We start from the raw sequence: 16,493 nt of genomic DNA, 5'->3' as shown, positions 1-16,493 counted from the left end.
TAAAAAATAATACTTCTATACGGGTTAAGCCGGATAGATACGTTTCACAAATTTGACCATCTTTTTGTGTTATTCAACATATATGATATATTCATTTATCATCCAATCGATATGTCGGAATAACGACTAGGTGATTAGCTCTAACTGTCACCAAACCAAAGTGTTCCGTCATATCTAAACTACCAGGAGACATATCATCAGGAAGATGCCAATCAAAGCAATGCACCAATTGCGCCACGATTAGCTGAACCACCGTCAGGCCTAACTGCAATCCGGGGCATCCTCTTCGACCAGATCCGAATGGTATGAGCATAAAATGATGCCCTCGAAAATCCAAATTGTTCCCATGAAATCTTTCTGGTGAAAACATTTCAGGATCTGTCCAAACATTAGGATCCCTCCCAATAGCCCATACGTTCACCAACACTCGTGATTGTTTCGGTATGTCGAATCCATCTACAACACAATCTTCCATCGACTGATGGATTAACAACGGGCCGACAGGGTGGAGCCTAAATGCTTCCTTCACAACAGAGTCCAAGTATTTAAGTTTGTTGAGGTGTGATTCATCTACCATTTGGTCCATACCCACAACTTCTTGCAGTTCTTTCTGAAGTTCTTTCATTACTCGAGGATGCTTAATGACTTCTGAAAGTGTCCATTCTATCGCTGCAGCTGAAGTGTCCATTCCAGCTAGTAACATATCCTGTCAGGTAAAAAATGATGGAAAATCAGGTCTTAAGAGTACATGATATTCTAGCTAGTTTAAACGATTGTAATAACAAGATTACAAGCTCTGGATTTTGTAAATGATTGTACAATTTAATGAATAGTCGAAAATCGAAAAATAGTGTTCAGGCAAGCGGAAAAAATAATATTTTTTGCAATTTGTTATATATATGGTTAATTCGGAAAGTCCAATTCTGGCATATTAGTATGAAGTTGTTCAAGTTTGAGATTGGGGAGTGGAATTCAGCAGGCACATGGATTCAAAGAGAGCAAAATAATTACCAAGAGAACGGCCTTGACATGGCGACGATCGAATTCGAATCCGGCATTTCCAGCACTACAAGAAAATTGATTTATAATGACAAAAATTTAATGAGGGTATGAAAAATGGGTCACTAAAAACATAATTTTTGAAGTTTTAATGAGGGTAAAAAAAACCACTATTAAATAGTTAAATTATTAGTGACGAATTCTCAATTTCGTAGCTATAGATAACTAATCCCGTCATTATTTGATTACAAAAAAATTCCCCTCATAATTGCCTACAGATTTTAGGAGCCATGCATAAAATTATTTCCCTCCAAATTACTCCTACAGATTTTAGACGCCTACACAATGTATTTTTATTTTTCATTATTAAAAAAATTAAAAATATCTTTTACCACAAATACAATTAATTATATTTCTCACTTTCAACAATTAATTTGTGTAAACCCTTCTCTCCCCTCCCCTTCGACTTCGACGTTTTTCCTCACTGATTTTTCTCGCCTCTCACAATCGATTCTCTCAATCTCAGTTCTCTCTCATAATCGGTGCGACTGAGAGAAGAAGAATCCCAGCGGCGGCGTTTGTGGAAGACGTGTAAGGTTGCCTCTCTCAGTGAAAAGTCGATTTGCACTCCGCCATCGCGTTTCTCCGATAGAGGTTTGCGCTCATTCTGAATCTGAAATTTACTTTATTTGTTCGATTCTCCCTCGATTCTCCCTCGTTTCTCTGAAATTTACTTTATTTTTTCGATTCTCCCTCGTTTTCTCTCTTTATTACTTGAAACATTTGATTGATACTCCAGCAGACAAGGGGGCAGCTTGAAACAATTTTTAAAAACGTTGAAACAAAACTTGAAACATTTGATTGAAGAGCTGTATATAAGTTGAAACAAATATTTTAAGATTGAAGAGGGTAGCTTTTCCATATAAGTTGAGTTGAGAGCAAAGTATATGAGCTTTCCCATATATAAGCTTTTCTGTATATAAGCTTTTCCATATATAAGCGTTGTCTATGTATATAAGCTTTTCCATATATAAGAGAGCAAAGTATATAAGTTGAAACAAATATTTTAAAAGCTCTTTCGAAAAGCTGCCCTCTTCAGAGAAAAACTTACCTCCATTGAAGAGCTGCCCTCTTTGTGCTACCTTGAATTTTTACTACAGATATTTTACATTCAGGTTTATACATTATTCTACATTTATTCCTTTTTGGGAGTTTGCTAGTTGTGTGTATTAGACATCTCCCCATGATATAATGCCCCTTTAACTTGGCATATATTTCTAGTAAATTACCCAAAATCAAGGTGAGATAATAATGAAGCAGATTGTTAGGGAAAGTGGACTTGTAAGATCAATGATTATGGCTTTTTTAGTTTCTCCCCATGATATAATGCCCCTTTGTGTATCTCCCAGTTTTCTTGTAGCCATTTTGATCCATTTTAGTGAATCCAACTTCTTATGAGGCAACATCCCTTTTTTCTCTTATGTGGGTTTTTAGTTGAACTTATCTCAGTTTTGTTTCTGTTATTATCTAGTAGTCTTGGTGTTATTATCTACTTGGAATTGACTATTTTAGGTTGAACTTATCTTAGTTTTGTATGTGTCCATGCCATCAAGCATGTCAAGTGACGAGATGTATAGTTCATAATAACTATCCTATTCTTCAATTGATCTTCCATCAATAAAAACATCTGGTATATTGTATGGGATGGTAGGATGCTGAGCAGAAATGGTAGGATGGTAGGAAAGATATACTGCAAGATCTGGTATATTTTATATATGCATTGCAAAGCTGTCAAATAAAAAATGAGATATTGAACACGGGTAAGTCAGAATGCAAGCCCCGAGAGAAATAAATAGAGAAGTAGAAAATGAACAATAAGATAGCATTTACTTCATGCTTGTTGATGAACAACTCGAATCTGTCAGTTAGGCCTGGTTTTGACCTATAGAATTTTGCCAAGGGACTCATAATCTCTGGAAGATTGATAATAAAAGTGGGGTTCGTATATGTCTCCTCAAGAAAAGTCCCCACAAGCTGTACTTTATGAAAGCTTAAAACAGTTGGTGAGAGAGAAAAAGAGGTCACTAAGGCAGTGAAGGACGGGAGGAGTATATCAATGGCTATTAACAAGCACCCAACAGAACGGTCACTGTAGTTGATTAATCTGCATTAGTTAAAATTGTTAGGTCTTTTATTTTTTTGTATTGTATTAGAACTAAATCTTTGCGCCTCTGCAGACATGGATTTCAATAGTCTAGTTTTTCTTCGGTCACATATGTTAGTGGAAGATTACTCCAAATCTCAACTAGTATGATGATTGATAACAATTAATGGAACCTGTTACCTTGTTCGGAAGTGAAAATAGTTTTATGCCCTGCTTAATAGATTGTTTTGTTATGTGTGGTTGGTGGATTCATTTATTTTCCAAGTACTACAGATTTTTTTCCAAGTACTACAGATTGTTTTTATACATTAAAGAGTAAAATATGCTTCCACGCTTAATAGATTGTTTTGTTATGTGTGGTTGGTGGATTCATTTATTTTCCAAGTACTACAGATTTTTTTTCAATAACGTGACTCTGATTTTTTCTATTTATGTTTTACAGATGACACGCTCCTTAATCTGATGTCGTGCTTCAAAGAAGATTAGAAGAATTCAAGAATTGATTAGGAAATTAGTCTATGATATTTTGAAGCAACTACTACGTTATCACCATTTATGGTCCTCAAATATTTTTGTACTCCAAGGAGTAGATATTAGGAAATACTTCAAGTATCCATGTAAATGCAACTCATGTTTTGGAACAAATCGAAATTAATTCTGTAAATTTTGAATATATGAATAGACATGGATGCAGTTGTTTATATAAAATATTTTGTCCAAAAAACTTACTTGTTCCATATTTCATATTTTATTAATAATGCCATCTTTAATATAATAACAAATTCATATCAAATAATTATTATAAATTTCATCACAATTATAAATATTTTTTAATGTGGATAATTAATGATTTAATGAGAGGTAATTTCGTAGTTAAATCGATTTTTAGTGAGGGGCTAATAACTAATAATTATAGTAAATTTCATCAATAAAATAACTTATAGTGAGAGGTAAATAATGATATAATGAGGAGATGTGTTGTCATTAAAATATTATTTAATGAGAGGCAAATGGTAGTATAATGACGAAATATTTCGTCATTTATATTCATTTTAATGACGGTATAATCGCGTCGCTAAATATGTTATACCAATAATGACGGGATCTCATTACTATCATTAATTACTTTTAACTATGAGGGCAGTAATGAAGGTACACGACGGGAATTTTCCCGTCATTAAAATTAATTTATGACGGGTTTTGGACATTTAATGACGACAATTCCCGTCACTATAGATCAATTTTCTTGTAGTGCAGACTCCATAATCTCCATCATTGTGTCAACGAAATCCTTTGCTTGCTTATCCTCTTTCTTGTTCTCGACATGTTCATCGATGATCTTCTCCAAGAACTCATCAAAAATCTTGCTCAGATCCTTCAACCTACGAGCAGAACCCTGTAGATCTAGAAACCTGAGATATGGGAAGTAGTCCCCAATGTTAAAAGCTGCTGCCTCCTCCATTGTCGTCTTCATCACAGCTTTAAACCCTTTTTCGTTCAGATCTTTATCCTCGTACTTCTTCCCGAACACCATCAAACAGGTAATATCAGCGCTGAGATTCGCGATTCTCACGCTCATATCAACGGCAGCAGAACCAGCATGTTTCAGAGAGTTAACGAAAAGGTCGACTTCGGCCTTCCTCATGGGCTGAAACTGTTTGATTTTGAGATTGGTAAGCAGCTCCAGTGTACAGAGTTTACGCATGTTTCGCCAGTACGAGCCGTACTTCCCGAACACGATATTTTTCTGGCCATGGCTAAGGTAATAGGCAGCCTCATGGTGCGGCCTGTCACAGAAAACATGGTCGTATGTCTTCAGAAAGAGCTCGGCAGCGGCGGGGGAGGAGACGATTATGGTTGGAACGGAGCCGAATTTCGTATACATGATCGGGCCATGTTTTCGAGCTAAATTATATAAATCTTGGTGGGGGTTTTTACCCAACAGATGGAAATGACCTAAGATCGGAAGAGCTTTTGGTCCAGGAGGAAGCTTGTTTTTCCTCCTCCCGAAGGGAAGCAGTTCTTGAAGAAGATAGAGAAATAGGATTGTTGATATGGATATGATCCAAATCCAAGCCATTGAAGTTAGATGATTGCAGTAAAGATGGATAAAGAGATTTAATGAATAAAATCAAAACTGAAGAATTTATACTTATAATCGGAAATGAATTATTGATTCTCGGATATAGTTTTATTTTTTTATCAAAAAACTTTTACGAGAAAATCTTACAAATCAATTTTGTGAGAAAAATTTATATTAATGTACTCATAAAAAAATATTTTTTAAATATCGAAATTTTTATTTATTATTATAAATATAAATAAAATTGACGTATGGATATATTTTATAGGAGATCCCGTGAAAAAGCCGGTCTCACGACCTACGGTTTCTTTATTACAAAATTTAATGGTTTCTTGATTTCACCGGCCCTATTACTATGATATATAATTATAGCATCTCCAACCCTACGCTATTTTAGCATGAAACGCTGAAATTCTCTCCAACAGGGGCTGCGCTATTTTGACAATTTATTTGGCGCAGGCTCCCTTCTCTGCGCCTTTTACGAGAAAATCTTAAAAATCAATTTTCTGAGGCGATTTTGATTTTGATACACTCATGAAAAAATATTTTTTAAATATCAAAATTTATATTTATTATTATAAATATAAACAAAATTGATGTCCGGATATATTTAATACGAGATCCCATGAAAAAGCCGGTCTCACGACCTACTATTTCTTTATAACAATATTTAATGGTTTCTTGATTTCACCAGCCCTATTACTATTAAATATAATTGAGCATATACGACCCTACGCTAATTTAGCATGCAAAGCTGAAATAACGTAAAGATTTCTCTCCAACATAGGCTGCGCTATTTTGGCAATTTGGCGCTGCCCCCCTCCCCTTTTAAATAATTGCTCAAATATTAATACTGATTAAATTTAATTATTAATTATATAAAATAACACTAATAATAAATAAATAAAGAGTGGATAGCGAAGCATGGATTCGCCGGTCAATATTTATTTCGACTTTTAAAAATCTATCAATGAAAGACTGAGGACATGCAATTAATTTGCAGTAAACTTTATTAAATTATCTAGAAAAACTAAAGGTTCAACGACTTTTAGACGCTGACAGATGCATAAAAATAAATACCCAACTCTTCGGGGACGCTTGAGTTGACATAGTGTACATTACGACAATTTTTCTCACGAGTTTGGACTCCACGGAAAAAACCCAAAACAGAGATGATAATTTCCGATTTTTTCGGTTTTCGGTTCGGGTTCGGGGATTTTTAAAAATCCTCGATGCAGTTCGTAGTGGGTATGAGATTATTATCTCCATCTTCGAACCCGTCATGATCCCCGCTTTTTCGGGTTCGGAAAATCCCCAAACTCGAAATTTCGGGAATCAACTTCTCATTTATAAATTTAAATTTTGTTTATTTTTTGTCAAAATATCCAACAAGCTCAAGTTGCAAGTATACATGAATCATAATATATTTAGCCCATGTAGATAGTTATAATCCATAAAATTTAAATTTCGTTCATTTTTGTCAAAATATCCAATAAGTATTCATTAATTATGACCATATTATTTATTTATTCAAAGAATGAGTATTTGTTCTAACTAAATTATTTAGTTTTTTTAATAAATTGATCGAGGAGAGTTGCATGATGTAATTTAAGTATGATATATTTACATTTTTATATTATATTTTTTTCATAATTTTCGCTTTCATCTTTAAAGTTAATATGATATATTTCTTATTTTTTTATGGTTATATATATAATTCCAAAGAAATTTTGCTCCGTATAGAAAAGTTGGCTGACTACGCCCCTAAGTGTTTGCGAGTGCAAGTATTTGGTTTGAAATTTCAAATAATTTTATCAAGTAAGAATTTAAAATCCATTGTTTCGCCGAAAGAGAAGAAAGTTGAAGAATTTTAAATCAATGGATCAAAAAATCCTTAAAGTAAATTAGTTGTGTTTGAACGGATGTATCTAATATGGACAAATTTATTTCACAATAATTACTACTGAAATTGCATAACTTATTAATAAATGTGTCTCATGTGAGACCGTCTCATGGATCATAATATGTGAGACGAGTCAATCCTACCTATATTCACAATAAAAAGTAATACTCTTATCATAAAAAGTAATACTTTTTCATGGTTGATCCAAATAAGAGATCCGTCTCAAAAATACGACCCGTGAGACCGTCTCATACAAGTTTTTGTCATTAAATTAAAATCCTTAATATCAAATGAATCAATCAATTAATACAAGTCAGTATTTGCAAGATCTTATTTTAAGTATTTTCAAGCTTATTGACATGAAATGTTTGAAAATTCTACGTTAAAATCGAGAATCACTTAAAATAATTTTTTTACAAACACTACTTAAAAATTTGATATTCGAATCCACAAAATCCATCAAATCTCTCGTATCCAAACACAGCCCTCGAAGGCCGGGAGCTCAAAAAATTCCATGTCATCAATTTTTTGTTAGCAACAACAATTAAAATAGATGCATACAACGTTATAAAGCATGTATTTTTTTTAATGAAAAAAAATAGAACATTGTAAAATTTAAAACTGCGAATTTAACTTTAATAAATCAGAGAATCTAAAGATACAGGAACCCCGTCTTGAACTGCGATTCATTTAATCTTTTACTATTTATCAAGTTTAAGCATATTAGAATAACTGTTTTTGGTGTCTTTGGTCTGTTTTTTGGTTTCCCTATTTTGCCCCTATTTGATATCAAAATTACATTTTTGTTTTTTTTTTTATTTCAAAAAACATTTTTGTTTTTATTTTTTTTATTACAATTATTCAAATAGCACTTTAGTACCTCGATAATTTGTCAAATTTCATTTTAGTCCATAAATAATTATAAAAAAAAATTGTACACACACGCACCGCGTGTGCAGAGTAGCTAGTCTCTTATTATTTATTAAGGCTGAGTAGGTTAGAGTAACTTCCTTAGTCTGTTTTTTAAAATACCTAAAATACCCTTCGCCCCCACTCTCTACATTACTAATTATATATTAATAAAGTGTTAAAAAATAAAAGCAAGTTACATGTAGTTTAGTGGATAAAGCCTATGTTTCTTAATCATGAGGTTGTAGATTCAATTTTTGCTTGAGTCTTTTTTATTCTTCTTTAATTTATTTTTTAGTTCATATATCAAAATTATAATGTAGTCACTCATTATTTCTTATAAATATATTTTGATCCTCATTTAAATATAAATCAAATAAATTATAAAAACATATCGTACAAGCACGCAACGCGTGCGTCGTTGTACTAGTAACAAATAAAGAGTCATGTATCATATTGCAAATAAATAAATTCTTGGGAATAATGCCAATTGGTTTGACATGTTAATTTTTTTTAATAATAATTTACACAAAGAGGAGAGTGTTATCTACGTTTCAAAAAAACATCAATAACATTCTACTCTATCTATTTAATATAATATTAAACAAATTTATCTGTTTTATATTATAAAATTTTGATCAATATAAGAGATTTAACGAGTTTTAATGATTTTTTTAGATTTTAAAAGTTTAGAGATATATTTAATCAAAACTTTTGCATATTATGTAGAAGTCTAGTGGTATTCAAAATATACTTTCATAGAGTTTTAAAACGTCAAGTGTTATTCAAATTTGATTTTTAAAAATTCTATAAATTCTAGATGTATTCAAAGTTTCAATAGATTTTTAATAACTTTATGAAATTCATTTATATACCAACATTAAAATATTACTACTGTAAATTGTCAAAAATTATCTTGGATTCAACCCAAAGATTTAGATAATTTTAAATTGTCTAACTCATATATAATATCTTTTTTCTCTCACATCACATGACATTTCTTCTATTTCAATATTGTCTCATTTCATCTATCTCTATCACTCTCTATTAAAAATTTATCTCGATATGCATTTTCTTTTCTCTTTTCATATTTTTTTTTACTGATTGCTGATTTAATATTTTTTTCTTTTAATATCATTGTAAATTTTGAATTTCATAACGGATTTTGTGATTTTAATTTATGATTTATACAAGTCAACGTAATGTTCAATACTAACAAAAGATGATAAAAAAAAATAACGTTACTTATTTCTTAATAGTTGAATAGTCTAATAACAAGTATTATAAAAATATAAATTAAAATTAAAATTTTAATCTATAATTCATAAAGAAATTTTATGAAAAAATTTGTAAAATAATTTGTTTGCTTTGTTTTTTAAAAATTATATTTTATGACTTCTAATCTTGAAATTCTACAATGTTTAAAATTATAATTAGGATTTTTTTAATAAAATTATTACACTAGATAAAAAAAAAATCTCAAAGAATTGAAATTAATAATATTTTTTTAATAGATAAAATCTAAAAAAAATTATTAATTTTTTGACTAAAAATTGATTTTTTAATTCGTTTTAACATTTTCGTTTAATACGTAAACTATCATAATTATAATATTTATTATATTCTTTGGTCAGAATTTTCTATCATAGTTTTACTATCAAAGTTTTAACGAGTCACGCTTAAATCCTGATGAATTTCTCAAACATCCATCATACCAAATCGAGATTTTGACGAATCGGTTGTTGTGAAGACCCAACCCAAACCAAGATCAAGATCAAGATCAAGGCCAACTTAAGCTCAAGAAATACACCTCATTCTCGAAAATTTGGAAGGGCCATTATGCTAAATTACTTGGTGTTGTAATAGCCAAGTAATGGCAAGCTAGTGGCTATTAAACCTATGCATTGTGCTGAATTGAATAAGTATTGTAATAGTCAAGTAATGGCCATTGGTGGCTATTAAACCTCTTTGAACCCATGACCATTCACCTCTCCCTCCACCCAACAAATAGTGGCTCAATCCAAGAAGAAACCACACCAAAAATTCACCTCTAAAGGAGTTTATTTCATCTTATTCATGTGGGCATTGCCTCCATGATAGGATGAATGGCTAAGATTTGCCGATGCATATATAGGACACCCATTTTTTTTTTTGAAATTATATGTGTGGCGATATCTTATCCGTTGAAATGAAGTGAAAGTAATGCTCACATAGGTAGGAACCAGGGGCGGATCTAGGATTTCGACACTGGGGGCCGCTTAGTTTATTTTGCGACGGTTTTCTCAACAACCGTCGCTATATAACGACGGTTATAAGAAACCGTCGCGGATTTTGCGACGGTTTCCGTCACATCCGTCGCTAAGCCAAAAAAAAAAAAAAAAAGAAGGATCAGGTTTCGAAATCGGGTGGAGCAAACGTTATAATTGGTTTTAGTCACTGAGATACATGGACGTATCATTCATATTGGGGGACCATGTATATATATATATATATATATATATATATATATATATATATATATGTTTATATATTTAGTTTAAAAAAAATTAATATATACTAAAAAAAATTTAAATTTTTTGGGGGGCCCGTGGCCTCCGTTCACCATACACTAAATCCGCCCCTGGTAGGATCTCATTAACCCTCTAAAGGCTACAAAAATTTGAGAACCACTTACTGCAAATAAGGGCGAATTCTAATTCGTTTCTGCAAGTTTTTCAGTCAAGTTGCTGAACAAAAGCAACCCATTTTATAGTCCAAGTTTGAGAAGAGTTTTTCCTAAGTTCGTAGTATGTCATCGATGCATATTCTACCATGATTTTCTTAATATCAATATCAAATAAATGAGTTTTCGTATTAAGTTTGCATACTTATATTCTTTTTATATTCTCGTTATTTTTTAGAGAATACCTTAATTCATGTTGGATTCAATGAATTAATTGGTCGACACAATTCTTGCGTGTTTTACATTTACTGGCAAGTAAAGTAAAATATGATCGTGCAGGGGATGGATTTCTTTCATAATGATCAACCTCCATTATTCTTGATATTGAGAGAATCACTTATTCTTTAAAAGGTTTATCGGTCCATTATTCTAAATGTTTCTTCTAAATGGTTCAGTAGAACATGCTCGATTAAATAGACAAAAATTATTATTGTATTATAAATAAAAATATAATTAATCAGTTCATAAACAAAGATATATAATATTATCTCACAAAAAATTTATTATTATTATTTTATTATGTTTCAACTGCATTAATGTGTATTCGAGTTGGATAAAACACTATAAATTATTATTGAGTAGGTCTCATGTGAGACCGTCTCACGGATCTCAATCTGTGAGACGGGTCAACCCTACCCATATTCACAATAAAAAATAATACTCTTAACATAAAAAGTAATATTTTTTCATGGATTATCCAAATAAAGATCCGTCTCACAAAATACGACCCGTGAGACCGTCTCACACAAGTATTTGTCATTATTATTTTATCATTGACGTGACTGTTGACCTTTTGTCAGTCAACATTTATGTTCACACATAAATCTATTGACAGCGTAAACAATTTTAATGATGACTTAAAGATTTGTATTTTTATGTGGTTGGAGTGATTGCCGTGTTACAAACATCCTCTATTTTTCATGTTATGCCGATATTTTTTTTATATCATATCAGTGTTTTTTAAATAAAATTAAATATTAATAAAACTACAAAACTGAAACATAATTTTGAAGAATTAAAAAATCCAAAAGCAAAACCAGAAGCATATATCTTGAGGTAAAAATTTGTGTGAAACGATTTCACGGATCGTAATTTTATGAGACGGATCTTTTATTTAGGTCATCTATGAAAAAGTATTACTTTTTATGCTAAGATTATTATTTTTTATTGTGAATATCGGTAGGATTGACCCGTTTCACAGATTAAGATCCGTGAGACGGTCTCACATAAAACTCACTCATCTTAGAAGAATTTGAAGATGCCAACGCTAGACAGGAACTTCATTGTATGCGTACCGATCAAGCTTACACGTACACACACATATACGTATATATTATATGTCTGCATGTATAAAGCATATACACGGCTAGAAAGGCAATAAAAAAGATGAAATTTCTATGGATTGACTAGAGAAAAATCAAACCTTCTTTTAATATTAGAGTCCCGCACGTATCGTGTGTTTATACAATTGATAATTATTCAAACATTATAGTTTTTTTAATAATTTCAAAATTACGATTTTCATTTTTTTTAATTAAGAGTAATATAAACATTTATAATATAGATAAAAATATGGTTGAAATATTTAAAAAAGATAAAATATTTTAGTAATATAATAATAAAAAATTTCCCAATAAGAATTTGAAGGTATTTCTATAAAATTAATTAAGATTTCACCTAATTGATTGTAAATTAGTTAGTACAAGATATATATTTTTACTTAAATAGTAAGATTACTTATTATTTATAATATATTTGTGGAAGTCATTCACATCACATACTACCAAGCAGACGATAAATTTTATATATATATATATATATATATATATAACCTCACAATATCTTGAAAGAAGTGGAGGAATACAATGGATTGGATTTGGACAGCAGTGCCAGCGATTCTGTTTCTCTATCTTCTTCGACTAATCCTAAGCAAAGGAAAGAAGAAAAGACTGCCACCAGGCCCAATCGGGATTCCAATTCTAGGCCATTTTCATTTACTGGGAAAGAATCCCCACCATGATTTAAACCACCTAGCCCGTAAATATGGCCCGATCATGTATCTACGATTCGGGTACGTGCCCACCATTGTCATCTCATCGCCCGCTGGAGCGGAGCTCATACTCAAAACGCACGATCTTATTTTCGCTAGCAGGCCTCACCACGAAGCATCGCAATATGTCGGCTACGGACAGACGAATTTATCGTTCGGGCAGTATGGACCGTACTGGAGGAACATGCGTAAGCTGTGCACATTGGAGCTGATGAATAACCAAAAGATCAATCAATTTCGGGACATGAGAAAAGCGGAGATCGGGCTTCTTGTTAGTTCACTCAAACAGGCAGCTGAATCTGGCCAAACTGTGGATATCAGCGCAAAAGTTTCGGGCCTTTCTGCGGATATGATCTGCTTGATGGTTTTTGGGAGAAAACATGCCGAAAAGGACTTGAATGAGAAGGGTTTCAAAGCTGTGGTTACCGAGGCTTTGCAGCTTGGCGCGAAATTCAATCTGGGGGATTATTTTCCTTACCTCGGGGCGATTGATCTGCAGGGATTAACTCGGCAGATGAAAGATTTGAGTAAGATTTTTGATGGGTTTTTGGAGAAGATCATCGATGAACATGTTGAGAAGAAGAAGAAGGAAAACAAGGAAACAGTGGATTTCGTTGATACGATGTTGCGTATAATGGAGTCCGGAGAAGCTGAGTTTGAGTTCGATCGTCGGCATATTAAAGCGGTGCTATTGGTAAGTATGTAAATGTTTCATTTGCTTTGTTTATTTTAATATTTTGTCATAATCGTGGAATTTATAATTATATTGTCATATTATATTATCTTTTGAAAAATTTTTTTAACCAAGAAATTAAAAATATATAATAAAATTGGATATTTAATTATATTATTTTGAAGACAATGGTTAAAACTGATAAATTCAACGATATACACGCCTCCGATCGAGTATTTATTTGACTTCCATTGTCTGCATGATTCCTACAGACTCGAGAAAATATAATAACTAAAGCTACATGTCTTATCGCTTCTAATATATAGACTCGACCCATATTTTTCCGTCATGCAGGACCTGTTTGTAGCAGGAATGGACACTTCGGCAACTACGGTGGAATGGGCAATATCTGAACTCATCAGGCACCCACAAGTTATGAAGAAGCTGCAACAAGAACTTGAGTCGATTGCTGGCCTCGACCACATGATTGAAGAGTCTCACATTGACAAGTTTCAGTACTTGGATATGGTCATCAAGGAGACCCTAAGACTCCACCCTGTTATACCTCTGTTACTCCCTCACGAATCCATGGAGGATTGTACGATCGATGGGTTTCACATACCAAGAAAATCACGTGTTATTGTTAACGTATGGGCTATTGGGAGAGATCCTAATGTGTGGCCTGATCCTGAAAAATTTTCGCCAGAGAGATTTGCTGAGACAGATGTCGACATTCGAGGACGTGATTTCCGGCTCCTACCTTTTGGGTCTGGTCGAAGAAGTTGCCCGGGAATGCAGTTGGGGCTCACGGCAGTTCGATTGATGCTGTCTCAATTGGTGCATTGTTTCGATTGGGAGCTTCCAAATGGTATGGTGGCAAGTGATTTGGACATGAGTGAACACTTTGGTCTGGTTACCTCTAGAAAAGAGCATCTTTTGGCCGTTCCTATTTACAGGTTACATCACTAAATGATAAATTGCGTGGTATAAAAATTCTATATATTTTTTTGGGGGAAGAGTTCCAGGAAATGTCTTTGTGAGGACCCAAATTTTTGGACATGTAATTAATTAAATATAGACATGTATAAAAATTTATTTTCGAGTTATAATAGATTCGAAAACATTAAATAATACATGTTATTGAAATTCCAAGCCAATAAATACATTAAATTCAAAATTCAGTACAAATCATGTATTAATTTCGAAATAAGGATGAATATCAATCAAATTTGGAAAGAAATCTTACATATAAGACATCTTTTCTCAACAAAGAATCATATAAATAATTATGGAAGAAGTATCTCAATATTTATGGAAGGAGCATCTCCCAATTTTGGAAAGAATATCAATCGAATTATGGTAGGATTTTCATCTCACTCCTATAAATAGAAGAAGCTCTCATTCATAAATTCACACCTCAATTTTCAAGTTTTCTATCTATATTTCGAAACTGCCTCTCCAAAATTCTGCACGAGTCATCAAAATTCTGTCAAATTTCAGAAATTCGTTTCTCTCACTCGGGTACTCAGAATCCGATCTCCACAGTTCAGAATATGCTTTCATATGTTTTGAACAATATATCCAAGTCTCAGCAAAATCCAACGGTTAAAGTTCAATGAATTAAATTTCTTGGTGAAGTCTCAAGTTGGAAATGAAATAATTATCTCAAATTTATAAGATCTTAAATATCAAAGTTTACAACGTGGATGAAAAAATGCAATTTCTTGGAAAGCTAACTTGAATATCTACCACTTTCATTGGAAAACCAACTTCGAATAATTTGTGGAATTCTCCCAGTAATTCGAAGAACACGGCACAGGTGCACGGACCCGAATGAAACTCGATCCCAACATGCACAAGTTTAGTAAAAAATCCATATCTCATTCATTTCAAATCCAATTCGCTCATAACCGGTGCCATTTTAAAGCCAATTCAAAACTCTACAATTTTCCCTCGAATCATTTTCCTAGATTCATAGTGTATAAATCGCAGAATTCGCAAATAACAGTAGGTGATGGCACTGCCCACCAATACTAATTAAATATCTATTCTGTGAATCTTGATACAAACATTCATTAGTTGGGCCTCTCGCCCACTGCAATAGATGCTCCAACACGGAGTGGCAAATTAATTATAACAATCAAATAATTTAGTTGCGAGAAAACCGTTTTAGTATATCCGTGTAACACTTTTTGTCTCACGTGGTAAAACTTAAAAAATTAAAATGAGTTTATAACGGGTTACAACAGACTTTTATAACAACTTGAGTTAATCATTTTCGTAAAGCGATCGACGAATACGAATTAGTTGTTATAGGACACATTGGCCCGGGCTCGGACCTGACAATCCGTACAAAGAAACACATGAAAGTTGCACAAAGATGATACCAAAAGATCAAGCTTAACAATGTACAAAGATAATACCATATCTCTGTTCGCATGCTTCGAAGTAATAGGAGTTTGAGTTCCCAAATTTAGTATATCATTGTGACGCCTTTTGTCGCACATGGTAAAAATTAAAATTTAAAATGAGTTTATAATTGGTTACAGTGGACTTTTATAACATGTTGGGTGAAATAATTGTCCCTATTTGGCAGAGCGATCGAACCGTGGTTCTTGAGCTGTTGTGCGGTTTAAAAGATTTGAGTTGCACCATTACCACCAGCTATAGCTTTTTGTAAAACGCTAAAGCGGCAAGCGCTCGGTCCTATAATTGGTATCATAACCAAGGTCACGAGTGTGATTCTCATTGATTGCAATGAGTGCAATTATTGGGAGGGAGATTGTTGGGTGCAATAATTATCCCTGCTTAGTAGAGCGATCGAACTGTGGTGCTTGAGCTGTTGTGTAGTTTAAAAAATTTGAATTGTACCATTACCACCAGCTATAACTTTTAGTAAAGCGGCAAACGATCAGTCCTACATAACAGCTTGAATTAATCATTTTCGTAAAACAATATATGAATACAAATTAGTTGTTATAGGATTTATT

General features: G+C 32.6%; 2 protein-coding genes across 2 annotated transcripts; one reads left to right on the top strand and one right to left on the bottom strand.

The window, feature by feature from the left end:
• Nucleotides 1–5,297, bottom strand: LOC140837015 (cytochrome P450 71AU50-like). The gene is made up of 3 exons (XM_073202982.1): nt 4,423–5,297; nt 1,012–1,066; nt 1–706 (listed from the first exon to the last, which is right to left on the bottom strand). Exons 1-3 carry the CDS (start codon nt 5,241–5,243, stop codon nt 92–94), a joined length of 1,491 nt encoding a protein of 496 aa, XP_073059083.1. The 5' UTR covers nt 5,244–5,297; the 3' UTR covers nt 1–91.
• Nucleotides 5,298–12,617: 7,320 nt separating this feature from the next.
• LOC140837014 (cytochrome P450 71AU50-like) lies at nt 12,618–14,576 on the top strand. The gene is made up of 2 exons (XM_073202981.1): nt 12,618–13,524; nt 13,858–14,576. The coding sequence occupies exons 1-2, from the start codon at nt 12,646–12,648 to the stop codon at nt 14,470–14,472; spliced, it is 1,494 nt and encodes a 497-aa protein (XP_073059082.1). The 5' UTR covers nt 12,618–12,645; the 3' UTR covers nt 14,473–14,576.
• The last annotated feature ends 1,917 nt before the right edge of the window (nt 14,577–16,493 follow it).

Source organism: Primulina eburnea, chromosome 7, assembly GCF_022965805.1.
Source record: "Primulina eburnea isolate SZY01 chromosome 7, ASM2296580v1, whole genome shotgun sequence".
NCBI lineage: Eukaryota > Viridiplantae > Streptophyta > Magnoliopsida > Lamiales > Gesneriaceae > Primulina > Primulina eburnea.
Note: the sequence above shows the minus strand (reverse complement) of the source record. Positions and strands in the feature narration are given on the sequence as shown.